At 46.4% G+C, this 13345-nt stretch overlaps 1 protein-coding gene across 1 annotated transcript; it reads right to left on the bottom strand.

Annotated features, from left to right (window-relative positions):
- Positions 1-5874: 5874 nt before the first annotated feature.
- Positions 5875-13088, bottom strand: LOC128714691 (ATP-binding cassette subfamily G member 4-like). The gene is made up of 8 exons (XM_053809566.1): positions 12812-13088; positions 7824-8131; positions 7607-7752; positions 7295-7533; positions 6814-7227; positions 6452-6708; positions 6089-6294; positions 5875-6016 (listed from the first exon to the last, which is right to left on the bottom strand). The coding sequence occupies exons 1-8, from the start codon at positions 13086-13088 to the stop codon at positions 5875-5877; spliced, it is 1989 nt and encodes a 662-aa protein (XP_053665541.1).
- Positions 13089-13345: the final 257 nt, after the last annotated feature.

Raw genomic sequence — 13345 nt, 5'->3', positions numbered from 1 at the left:
TTTTATGCGTAATTATGATTGTACAAGCACAAGGTTTTGGCATACGGTATGATGTTTTTATGTCTCCGCAACGTACTTTTTGGAACAATGTGTGACAAAAGTTGTGGACATGTTTTATAATTGAATTTATACTTTTCAACTGCAATATGATTCATCGATTAATCTCCTGTAATTAAGAAACTGATGATTTAGTTTTTAATTAACAAACCACAATTTTTTTGACCATATTTTCCATAAAATTGAAACAAAAATACAGTAGAAACAAGAAATAAAAATACATGAAAAACATTTTACTCGTCACACACTGTGTGTTGTCGACGTCAAATCCAGTAGGGTCGTCACTGAACTGAAATTGAGGGAAACCTCAAGAGGCAACGGAGACTTTGGTTTTGAGTGACTTTTTGAGGTAAATGAGTGACTGAGGCGGTTTGAGACGCAGTCTCAACGCTCGTGGCCCCGCAGCTTAACGATAAAAGTTTTATTGAATTTGAGAAAAAGCTTAAATGTGTTCCAATATTATTGCTAATTAGTTGATCTAAGAAAAATAAATCATTTGATGGTTTGCGATCGCGTTGATGCGCCATATGTGAAGTAGTTGTTGTATGTTTACCATTGCGTTGTAGTGCTATAAAGGTTCGAAGTGCTAATAGAGCTTCTTCTATTGATGCTATAAATAATTTAATATAATATGGTATCGTATGATATAACATAGTAAATATAATTCTATTTTTACTTAAAGTCTTCACTTTATAAGCAATACAATCCCAAAAAACTGTAGTGAGATAAACCGTGCGAAAAACAACCCCTTATCCCAAGTGAGTTCCACACACGCACCGAACGAAATCTGTGCATAGCGAATGTGGTTTAAAGCATGTGCTTGTGGCGCTTTACGTTTCTTACTTTCAAAATTTAAAACAAAGTCTAAAAGACAATAAGGCCACCACCGTCGGGCTGCATATCATCCATATACTTGCGACGGTGGTTCAGCTCCAATAACTTCACAGGCGAGTGTACTCCAAAATAAACTCCCCAAAAAAAAAAAAGCACCAACCACCGGACGGCAGAGTCGTACGAAATTATGGCTGTGTTTTTTTTTTCGTCTCATGCTGCATTGTACGGGAAGGTCGTTTGCCGCCCTTTAGATCGGTGGCAAGATAAGATACTTTCTCATCATTCTTTTCCTTTCAATGCCAGCAAACCAAACATTTACGCTGCAACGAAATTCCAAATCAGTGCGAAGATCATCCGCAATAGTTGTGGAGAACAGTTCAGTGGCTTTGTTTACCAAACATCGTGCGTCTCCTTCGCCGGATCATCGACTCGCTTGCCTCGTTTGCCAACCCCTGCCAACCCTTTATCTGGCCTCAGTCACCAACCCCAAACCGAAGTTGCCGTTTTTTTCCGCTTTCGCAACTTGACACATGACATGCGTTCGTTTCCTGCGTGCGAGAACCGTCCAGACTTCGGTAAGGGTTGCAGAGTGCATCGGTGCCTCATCATGTAAGGCGAAGATTGTGCAACTGCCGCTGCAATTGCGCCCCGACGTTGTGATGCTGTGACTGCTGCTGCCAGATGATAAGCCTCCCATGACAGTGGCAGCGAAGATTGTTTGCCGCACGAAGCCGGGGAATCTCTCTCCAGTTCATGGTCAGTGGAACGATTGAAGGGCGCGTGCGGTCAAAACCCCTTTTCGCAAAAGAGGTGCACTATCAGGAGTCTAAATGGGAAAAAAAGGGGAATCGACTGCACCACCGGGATGGGATGGGAAATGTGACCCTGTTGTGCAGGAGTTTGATTAATTAAAGTTAGGGCAAAACATCAAGTAGACTCGATCAACTATCGATCTTGCGGCTATCGATGGTCCAAGGAGCAGGCTCGTGTGCATCGGTGATTGATGAACAATACTGAGTCACTGAGCAAACAAGTGACTTCCCCCGGGTTGACCTGAGCTTACTAATAGGATAAATATCACTTCCACCCGTCCACCGTAAAGTTCCCCAGCGTGCAAGTCTAGCGGACAACAATTGCCCCCGGAGAAGGTCTCTGTCACGAGCGGTGACCCATTTTTTTTTTGTGCCGGCGGGTTCTTTCCACGTTCCAGGGACAGCATCACTAGAACCGGGTGCTAAGTGTGTCACCGGTTGGAGGCGAACACCAACAAAGCGCACACCTCAACGTAGCGGATCGAGACGACCTCAGGCCGGTGACGTGTGAGTTACCTTCAATTCTAAACTAGCCGATAGATTGTCCGTACCACGCTCGGCGCTATCTACCATGCCATTAGGATCGTTTTGGAGCCTCTACAATGTTGGCAGCAACGCAACTGGGCGTGAATGAAACACCAACAATTGCAAAATCAATGTCCAAATTTGCCAGACCCCCCCCCCCCACCCCCCATAATACAGGTGCACGAGATAAGGTTGTGTCGTTGCGGGGTTCGGGGCAATGCACCTGGTAGACTATTATCAATCGGTGCCGTGACCGATACCGTGCCTCCAGGCTGCATTTTCGCGCTGCACTGGCATTTCCTATTGCAAATCTGTGATAAGACCTGCCGACCGTCGCTAAGATACGGTTGCCGACGTCAAAGACGCGCGATTTCCCTATCAAGATCACACACGCGTGCACACACTTCTGAAAAAGGGGGTAGGTATCTTGAAAGCGGCCAAGTTACTAAGGTCGATAAAATTTAAAAAAAGTGTGCCTTGAACCCAGTTTTTCGGGTGCTCCAATTCTTATCAATCAAGGTCACTGACACAGCGGAACCTACGTAGTGGTAAAGGTGTGAAATAAATCACTAACACGGTTTTACCGTATCTGATGAATTTGCTGATAGCTTTAGCTCAAGGTTTAAGGTCACCAGAAATTGTACGGAAACATTAAAATCTAGTTTCGGCAATGTCGCCAGTACGTATCTAATCACACCGCTAATAAGCGGTTATTAGGCCGACTGTTTAATCAAACAGATTGGAGTTGTGAGTGTCCCAAGAGCTAATTAATCGATTTTTAATGGCGGAGTGAATGTTTTTCGTCAGTCCGAGACCACCATCAAGGCTTGGTAATTAGTGGAGCTAAAATGTGAAATTACTCCCTGGGAGGTATTCAACGATGGACGCGGAATGAACCAATTCGTATCGACGTTACAATTGATTTTAGTTGGCGTGTGGTTTGGCAATGTGTACATGCTTATCTACCAAGTTCTGCGCGAATGACAGTGCATTCTAACACATACAGTCGGGTGAAAATGCGTTGAATCACGCATCTACTCACACGAATTGCTCACTCATTTAGCTTATTATTATTAATTTTGTAAACGTTTTAAAATTAGAAACCTTAGGTGTAAGTGTAGATGTATATATCTTAAGAACTGTCAGTTTTGACAGCAATATGAACTGTCAAAGAACGACGTGAAAATAAAGGCAGAACCATTTGAAACTTAAACCGGAGAACATCTTCAGCCTTCAGTAAGTTGATTTTAGAGCTTGTTACAATTTATTTATTTATGTTACAGTAAGATAAGAAACCTTCCCTTGCAACTATATTTAGATGGTTGAGAAGCCTATTGGAAGCTTCTCGTCAGCTTCCTCCATTGATATAAGATGCTGCGCCATGTGACAATCCTTTTTCGAAACAGACACACACCGACTCACCACCGACTAGGGGAAACAATCGGTCACGGCATAATCGTGATATCTCGCAGCACAAAAGAATGACTACCGATTCGCTGCGTTTAACCTCCCCATTAGCAGCAATTAGTGTGTCACAGTGCACCGCGCCATGGTGCCGCATTAGTGCTGCAACGAAAGCGATCCACATGGATGCCACGAGCAAAAACCCGCGCTACCGAGCGTGACATGATCATGATGAACTTATCACATTTGCCGTTAGTTGGTGGCTATGTCATTGTTTCTCAGGCCGACAGGTCCGTAGGCGGAAAGAGTCTCATTTTACATACTGGGCGTTCGAACTTTTACGTAGCGCATATCTTAATGAGGTATGACAGCCTGCCAACCTTGCTATAATACACCGTGTCCTTTTAAGATTAGCGTCAAACTGGTATTGGCAAGATTGAACGAAATTCGGCGGTGCGAAAACATTTCAAGATCATTTTGCAAAGCTAGAAATAATCAAAAATACCTGATTGAGATTGATTTGTTGTTATGATTGCAGTGATAGCAAATTATCTGATTAAATTATCTGCTTCTCCGACATCCGGCCTTTCAACTTTCATTAATTCCAACTGACTATGGAATAAAAACGGAATATTGGACCGAATATCAGCTAGACAGACGTTTATAGCCGATTTTCAGAACTAAATAGTAAAAATATGCAAAATAAATTATTACATAGTAAAGGGAGAGGAAGTGTGGAAGATCAAGCGAAGGAGAGAAACTCGCAACGAGCTAAACTATGCTGAAAAATTAATTTAATAAAACATGTCAAATTTTGTCCATAACAACGTCTACTATGCGGGAAGTTACAATTTGTAGCCCCTTTAGGTTATGCAAACCCGCACTACATGACACACGTGTGCTTTTAGTCGAAACCGTGGGCTTTCGTTAAATCGGACAGGGGTTTTCAGTCACGTTTTGTGTCCTAATGTCAACACGTGGAATAAATTTCCTAATATTGTGTTTGGTGAATCTTCTGCGAAAAGTCGTTAATTGAGAAGTCATTCAAATCATGAATCGACTCTTAAAAGTTTTATGAATCCCCAGAGCAGTGGACCTTGGAGGCCTACAGTAGAATGATAGTCGGGCCCATTTTTGGCATCTGATGAATCGTGATGATGAAGGGGAGGAGACGAACATGACGAAATAGCAAATATTGGCTGATATGTGAATCTTAGATTACAAGAAACAGAATCTTTAATTATTTTAATCATTATTTGTGCGAACATGTAGAACATTAAATTAAACGAAGAGGAAACGATGAAGACTATTCTCATCTTATAGTGATTTAATTAAAAACGAATCTTTGTCAGTACATTGTAAGAACATTGCGGCCAATTCATTCCGACACACGTACTCATACTCAAGTGGTTCTAAAACGAAGCGAAGTACACGTTTTACCAAACCGTTCAATATAATTACTTGATTACAGTGTGCTAACTGTCGACGTGCATACATCATTAAATATTCCAACATTGTACCGAGCGCGGTGAGAAATAGTACGCTAATCGATAATTGCAGCGAAGACACGGCAGTACCGATCACCATTTCCGAATGTCAGGCCTGGCGTGAACGAACATGCTTAAATATACACCCACGAAACCGATGATTAGACGGGTCAATCAACGGGCACGTGACGGAGATTGACCGAGGCGAATAAATAAACAACAAACACGATAAGCCGCAGCAGCAGATAAGTTGTTTAAAAAAAAGAGGCTTTAACATTTTTTATTGACTATCAAATGACTAATTTGTAGCTATACTATCTACGGGATGTTTCATAATTTCTTATCCACTACACCATCGCGAAATCTGCAAAACAAAATGGCGTCCGTTGTTTGTTCCACATCTACCACAATCTAAATATACCTATAGCACGTTGGTTTCATACAAAATAGACAAACACTCACACACACACATACACACACACACACATACAAACTCTCCAGGGTATAATATATATACAGTTGAAATGCACTGCGATATGTCTTATCGTGGCGCAGCGATGGCGCATTCCGTTGCAACGCGATTAGCCTTGATTGGAACGAATGTTTTGTTTTTTTTGGCAAACCCTGTTTTGGGAGTCCCTACACAGCTGGTGAACGAACGGGTAACGTCTGGTAATGGAAAATCACATCCTTTTGTTTGCAGGTCATCACACTCAATGCTACCAAGTGTCCCTAGCGTGACGCAGTGGTAGTGTTTACCGCACTGACATCACCTTCCATCGGAGACAGAAGTAGCAAAAGACGCGTACCAAAATCAACGTGCCGCAGAGAGCGTACACATCCTTCCAGAATTGATCGCCCTCCATGGAAATCTCCGACAGGAACTTAGCAGGATATCTGCACGAGAAAAAAAAACCGTAGTTTATGTAGAAATTTGATTCGAAACTGCAATGTTTTAAAGGTACCAACCTGTAGTGACAGTACGGTTTGAGCTCACAGTCGAGCGTTTCCCGATTTTCGCCATAGATTGCATTGACGTAGCCCTCTAGGCCGTAGCGTAGATAAGAGATGTGACTGCCCCATTTCAGGTAGCTCGGTAGATCACGAAGCGTCACACCGAAACCGGCAAACATCATCATCGGGATGGTAAGCACGGGCCCGAGGAAGGTGCCGTTCTACACCGGAGCGAATGTGTTGGGCCGCGCGTGTGTGTTGGTTGCATGGAATGGAATGGAAGAAGGTAATGGCATAAGTCGAAATACCATACCATCAGCAGCTAGATTGATACGGCGATAAGCGCGAACAAAAGACACCCGGGCCACCATTACTCACCACCACGTTAAACCAGGCTCCGATCGTCAACCCGAGGCTCTGCGCTATCAGCACGATCAGCAGGCTGATGGTGAAAAACATGCCGAAACGGAACCACTCCATCGGTTGGCCGCTCATCAAGTATATAATGACGCTGAAGATTAGGCAGCAGAACACGGACAGCGGCAGATCGATGATGGAGACCGACAGGTAGTAACACTTTAACGTATACCAGCGATTGAAATGCTCCTTCAGTATAACGCCCATCTCGGTGGGGACTGGTAGATCGGAGGAGTGAACGAAAGCGGAGAGACACGTTTAGGAATACACCGACAATTGACCGCCACCGGCAGACGGTCTGTCGAGGGTTGTTTCACACTTACACGTCAGCACGGTCAGCATCATCGTGGCCATCATGTGGTGCATCAGGATCGAGAAGAGCAGATTGTAGTTGTCGAGCACGCGCGAACCCTCATTGCCGGCGTCGATGAACAGAAAGCCCAGCATCGCCGCTATGATGATGTTCACCCCGATGCGCAGATGCGTCAGCGTGGCGTCCCGCTTCGCCTTGATAATGCCGCGCTGGATCAGCACCTTCAGCTGATGGAGCTGGGACGTCGCCATCAAGTCTTCGCTCTGCTCGATGATCTTCTTGAGCGGGTACTTCTTCCGCAGCTGCTCCAGCTTCAGCAGCTTCCGCTTGTCGGTGAACCATTCCGTACATTCGCCGTTCCCCATCTCCATCACCATGCGCTGGATGCGGTCATCGCCATACTCCCCGCACGCCAGCTCAATCACTGATCAGGGGGAGGAAGGGAGTGGTTAGCAGTGGTGCAGATACCGGAGATTGGGAGGAACACTCACCATAATCGGCGGGATTGTGGTACACCGGGCAGGGCATGTCGACGGACTGCAGGAACGGCACCAAACTGTTGGTGCAGCCTTGATACATGCATTCGCCGTTCGAGAGCACGTACACCTGGTCGAACTCCTGGAACAACTTGGCGGACGGTTGATGGATGGTGCAGATGATCGTACGGCCCTGCTTGGCGAGCTGCTTCAGCAGGTCTACGACCTGGTTGCACGAGAAGCTATCCAAGCCACTGCGGGAGTGGGAAGGAGTACAGCGTAATTAGCTGCGGAGTATAGAGACTTCGCTAGTGCGCGTCTACTTACGTTGTTGGTTCGTCCAAGAACATAATGGTTGGGTTGTTGATCAGCTCCAACGCAATCGAGAGACGTTTCCGCTGCCCACCGGACAGCCGTTTGGTGATGGTAAACTGATGCTCGTACAGTCCCAACACAGTGAGAATGTCTTCGATCTGAAACGAACCTCGGTCATAACTATCCTGCCGGAAAAATCCCACACCTGCCGCAGCAGTATCTCACGTACGATGGACTCCTTTTCGTGGCGCGACACCTCCGGTCCCAGCTTCAAATCTGCCGCAATGCGCATGTTCTCCAGCACCGTCAGCAGGGTCTGCAAGCGATCGACCTGCGTAATGTAGCAGGTCATCCGCCGGAAGCTGTTCAGGTTGCGTATGCGTCCGTTGACGTAGACCGCACCTTCGACACCCGTTTTCCGGTAGCCGGACAGGACGTCCAGCAGCGTCGATTTGCCCGCACCGGACGGACCCATGATGGCGATCAGCTGCGATCCGGGGAATTTGCCATTCACCTTATGCAGGATCTCTTTCTGGCCTGGAAAATGGGAAATGGTGGTGGAGCGTTAACTTGCACCGAGCGGTAGAGCACACCGTATCAAACCCCCCCTATTAACCTTGGGCCACGAGCCGTCAATCGGGCGTAGCATTTTTACACACAAGCCTCGTTTTCAGTACCAGTTTTGACCAAACACCCGCAGCCCGGAACGCCGAACGTTAGTAAATAAATCGAAATATTTTTCCACACACACACACAAAAGTGACCACGACCCGTGACAAAATATCAGCAAACGATATCTTATCAGCAAACTTCTTCGTGCTGCCCCACCGTTGCAGCTTCCATGTGGATGTTTCTTGCGTAAGAACCGTCCCCCCATCCCCACAGGGTGTGTACAGTTGCGAAAAGGAAACATGAGATTTCAAAGTTTACACCGTACGCTACACCGGATGGGAGGACCCCGGGGAGGACCCCGGTGGGGTGTGAATGTTGTGCGCAAGGAGGTTAAGTATGTGTCGTTTTAGCGCAACAACATCCTTATTGACAGTGGGCGAAGTCCACTTGCTCACAACAAACCAACTGTTCTAAGTCCGGGAACGGCTTGATTCTCCCAACAAAAAAGCGAAATTCTAGTTGACAGATCCGAAACATCGCTGGCCGAAGCCATGGATCTTATTTATTACGGATTCTTTGATAACACCGAGATGATTTACATTTGCGTTTTGGACGAGTTGTCGATCGTTCGAAACGGGCAGAGCTACTCCATCCAACAAACACCCCAGAACCAGTTCAATCTGTTCGATTGGGCCCCAGATTGGGCCCTACAATAACACGGTAAAGCACAAAACCAGCCCTACCGTTTGACGTAAGCAAACGCATGATAAGCACCCCGGGCTAGCCTAGCTGCCTGAGGCGACTAACGACAACTATGGAAAAAAGGTTGATTCCTCTTCCTCCTCGCAGCAGCTCCTACGGCGTACTACCTAGGGCAGGTCAAAACAACTGTTCGCTCGAGTAGCGATTACGCCGAGGACTGCGACACACTTCACGGTGCTGGGAAGGATTAGCAGTTCTCGCTCGGTGGCCCTTACTTCTTGGTGCTAGTCGTCATGTAGACGACCATTATCGGCAGGTGCCACACAATGGCGTTACCTTATCCGGCGACCACTGAGCGCGATAAGAAAATGGCCAATACCTGCTGAAGAGGTTGGCCAAAGGTCGATTTCTTGGTGAGCGATTACGCGATCCAAGCGCCAAAGAACTATCGTTCCGGGTGGAACCTTAAATCTTTAACTTCAGAAAAGAGGATTTTATGATGTCTATTGAGAAGTAGAGATGTGCACGCTGAGTAAGAGTGAGTGAGTGATTTGAAACCTTCGAGAGAGTGAATGAATGTAAATCAGCACGAAGAGTTTTTATGACTCCTTAAACCACTCTTTTGCGTTTATACTCACTCTTACTCTCTGTGCCGACTAGAAACTCACTCAGGAGTGAGTAAAACTGTTTTATCACTCTTTGGATTATAATCACTCTATAAGAGTGAGTAAAAGAGTATCATCACTCTTACAGAGTGATTATTATCCAAAGAGTGATAATACTCTTTTACTCACTCTTACAGAGTGATTATAATCCAAAGAGTGATAAAACAGTTTTACTCACTCCTAAGTGAGTTTCTAGTCGGCACAAAGAGTAAGAGTGAGTATAAACGCAAAAGAGTGGTAAAAACATAAATGCAGCGTAATATTTTTTAATGAATCTCAAAAGAGTGAGTAAAGGTTTGAAATCTTTAAACCCACTCTTTGACTCCGATTCAAATCATTGAAAAGAGTGATTATTCTCATCTCTATTGAGAAGGTGTTGACAAAGTCGTTTAACGTTCCTCGATCGGCAGCTTGCAGTGCAGCGCTACTGATCGCAACTGACAACTTGTGCCCCCCCACCTAGGTGTGTGGAATGGATTAAATACCTGTTCGGAACACCCCCCCCCCCCCCCCCCCCCCCCCAACTCGCACCTTCCTTTTGCCTTTTGGACCACAGCACACATGAATCGATCATTTGTCTTGCCGTGCCAACGCCACTCCTAGCGTCACGATCGCCCAGATCGGTATGCCGATGGTTCAAGTTCATGTTTTGCCGCCCGTCAGGACAAATGTTAAAGGACACACCGGTGCACGCAAACCGGCTCGACCAAATCCACTCGACACTGCGCCACCCCGGTGCCTCCGCAGCTCACGGACGCGTGCGAATCGTTCGCACGCACGTGAGTCACCACGACGAGGAAGTGCTCCGGGGGGTGGTGTGTGTGTTTGTGCCGGTGGTAACGCGTCAGCACCAGTAGTGGGAAATTAACGGCCTGCAACGATGTGATGCCGATCACGACCCTACACTAAGGAACCAGTTGACCGTGGCGAGAGCGTCTCTTTATGCTTGGGTTGGAAGTGGCGATAGAGTTACAGAACGTCACTGGGACGATCGTTCGATTAAATCGACACACTCCCGAGAAGAGAGGGTGATAATCGGGGTGTTTCATTTGACAAGTGTCTTATCATCACTTTCCTTTCTTTCACTCCGCATTTCTTTGTTCCTGTTGTTTGGGTATTTCTGTGCTGGTGTCGGGTTGCGCTGCTGCTGCTGCTTCCACGTCTCGGGTTGTTCTGCCCTGTGGACACTTCAAGGACACGAATGGCGCTTCTTCCGTTTTGATGGGAAATAAATAAAAAAAAAAACCCCCCCCCGTCGTGAGGAAATGAACAACATACGTCAAAAACACGCTAACGATGGCGCTTGTTGTTATTCTGCAAAGGTGAACCACTAGGTCCGTTAGAGGAACATGAATAGCTAAGCATACGATCGGAATATAAAGAAACCGCAACGAGTTGCAAAATGGGAAGGACTGTCTATTGTGGCGGGTTTGCATGAATCACGTTTCGGCCACGATCGAACCGATTTGCAAACGTGTTTATGCAGATGCAGGAAGAAGGAACTTTGGACGCGAAACGGCGTTGGCCATTATAGGTCCGTTCTCGAAGCATCTTAATTGCACACCTGTGTAAAGTGTCTAGCACGGTACGGTCGAACCGACTGCCAAGAGACAGCAACCGAGTAGCAGGCAGTTGCCGCTTCGGGGCAACGCACACTGACGTTTGCAATTGGCTCTTTCATTATTTGACCAATTATTTGCCAAGTCATGACAATTCCTGCCCAAAAAGTGATTTTCTCAAAAATATAAATGTTTGCGTACCAAGCAGGCGGGGTTTTTTTTCTTCTGCAGCAAGTACCACGAATTACCGGTGGCGTTATACGTCAAAGTTTGGGGCGCCAACATTGTGGATTTGTATGTTTTTATCATCTTTCTTCATCGGTTTCGTCGATCGGTGTGTTTGAACGCACATCGATGGTGTGGAAGGTGTTGTGGATCACCACAAAAAAAGAACGATCATTGGGGTAGATCATCCCAAAAGTTAGAAAGCTTAAGCTTTAAGCCTGTATCTGCCAAATAATCCAGGTGCCGGGCTGTATCATTCTGTACAGATTCGTAAAGGACATAGCATTTTGACATAAAGAATGACACAAGGGATCATTTTTGTGAAACTAACATTTGAGAAAAATCGATTTAAGTTTAGTAATTTAATTTTAATTTCAATGCAATGAAATAATATACAAGTCTGTTTATTAAAATAATCTTTTTTTAGTTGTTTTCGTTAAAAAAAATTTGTTTACCTTTTTCGCACAAGGGAAACTTGGCCTAACCTGGCTCAGACCAGCTAGCAAAATTCTTTATTTTGCCGTTTGTTGAGCTTGGGTTTTGGGTACTTGGGTACTTTCATTGAGAAACTAATCCAATCCTTCTTTCCTAGGCTTAACTTGGCTTGCCATTTGCATGGCGAGCTGTAAGCGGATAAGCCTGGAAACGTCAAAACGCATACAAAAAAACTGGCTTAGAGCGTGATCTACCCCATTGTAAGTATAACATGTAAGTATACTGTCCTTGACTTTTCTTGTTAAAAACCACCCCCTGGAAGCGAGCTCGACCACAACTTCCCGGTATAATTGCTTCATTTCACAGTATTGTTGCTTTTTTCCACGGAATCTCCATCTCGCCCGACGAGGGATGCTAATAGATGCAAATGGCCGACACGCAGCACACTGCCTGCCTGGCTGTGAGAATGTGTGCGAGTGACATCAGATTTCCACCACCGGGTGTTGCTACCGGCCGGGGGTTGTGTGCAAGAAACATCACCTTCACCTAGCTTATCCTGACCTATCCCACCTAAGCCCGCCGCAAGCACTTCCCATCTCGGAAAGCTGTTCCAATTGCCAGTCTCCTGCGGCCATTTCTTTGTTACACACAAAGCGAACCGATCCGTTTCGATCTCCGGCAACCAAAAAAAAAAAAAAACGGGTCGCGCGGAAACAAAACGTATCTTTCATGGGTGATTTCGTTTGTTCCCGATTATCACTATGCCGATCGCCGGGTGTACCAACACCACCAACAAACACCACTCATAAAAATTACACTCAACACACAGCCGCGCCGTGGTGGCGGCAAGGTGATCGTCCTCCGTTCGGTTGGGTCGCGGTTGTGTTTTTTTTTGCAACGATCAGCACACAAAGCCGCTGCCGCACACGCTTGCCCCCGCAATGGTTGATGCAACCCCAGTCTTCGCCTGCACGGTCACGTGTCGGATCTCCGCTGCGGGACGGAACACGCTTGCTTACCTTTGCGAAACCCGAGACTGACGCAGTACGACACATCTTTAAACTGTATGTCGACCGGTTCGCGCGGTGGCAAATTTTGGAACGGCCGGATGTGTCCCTCGATGTCGTGGTTCGAGGGGAACGTGTGGGCGGTGTTGTTCCGTATCACCGCCTGGTCCATGTTGCGCGAATCCTTGCGATTGAGCGGTACCGTCGTCTGGTTGTACACCGGGGACGATTGCACCTCGGACAGGTTGGCCAGCGCGATACCGCGCACCTCCTGCTGCAGGATGTCCATTTTCCCTGGGGAAGCGTCTTATCAGGTCACTCAAGAATTCGTCTCGAAAGCTACTCCGCTGCACAAACTTCAAACGCGGCCGATTGCGAACCGTTTCTGTATCGCGAGGTGGATGTCTCGAGGAGGGTTGTTTACAGAGCACTTGTCACTACCTCACGACACCGACAGTCTCTCTCCAGCACTCGCTTCTTCTTGCAAGAGCTCTTGTAAAACCACTTGTATGTACACGGTAGTCAGTCACACTAATGTCTCATCTT

This window comes from Anopheles marshallii, chromosome 3 (genome assembly GCF_943734725.1).
Source record: "Anopheles marshallii chromosome 3, idAnoMarsDA_429_01, whole genome shotgun sequence".
NCBI classification, from domain to species: domain Eukaryota; kingdom Metazoa; phylum Arthropoda; class Insecta; order Diptera; family Culicidae; genus Anopheles; species Anopheles marshallii.
The sequence above is the reverse complement of the archived record's forward strand: the minus strand, read 5'-3'. Positions and strand labels throughout refer to the sequence as shown.

Coding starts and splice junctions, on each gene's coding strand:
- LOC128714691 (XM_053809566.1), bottom strand. CDS start 13,088: ATGGACATCCTGCAGCAGGAGGTGCGCGGTATCGCGCTGGCCAACCTG. Junction 6,295..6,451: donor GAGCCTGGTTTAACGTGGTG/GTGAGTAATGGT, acceptor GCTCCGGTGTAG/AACGGCACCTTCCTCGGGCC. Junction 6,017..6,088: donor AAACCGTACTGTCACTACAG/GTTGGTACCTTT, acceptor TTTCTCGTGCAG/ATATCCTGCTAAGTTCCTGT.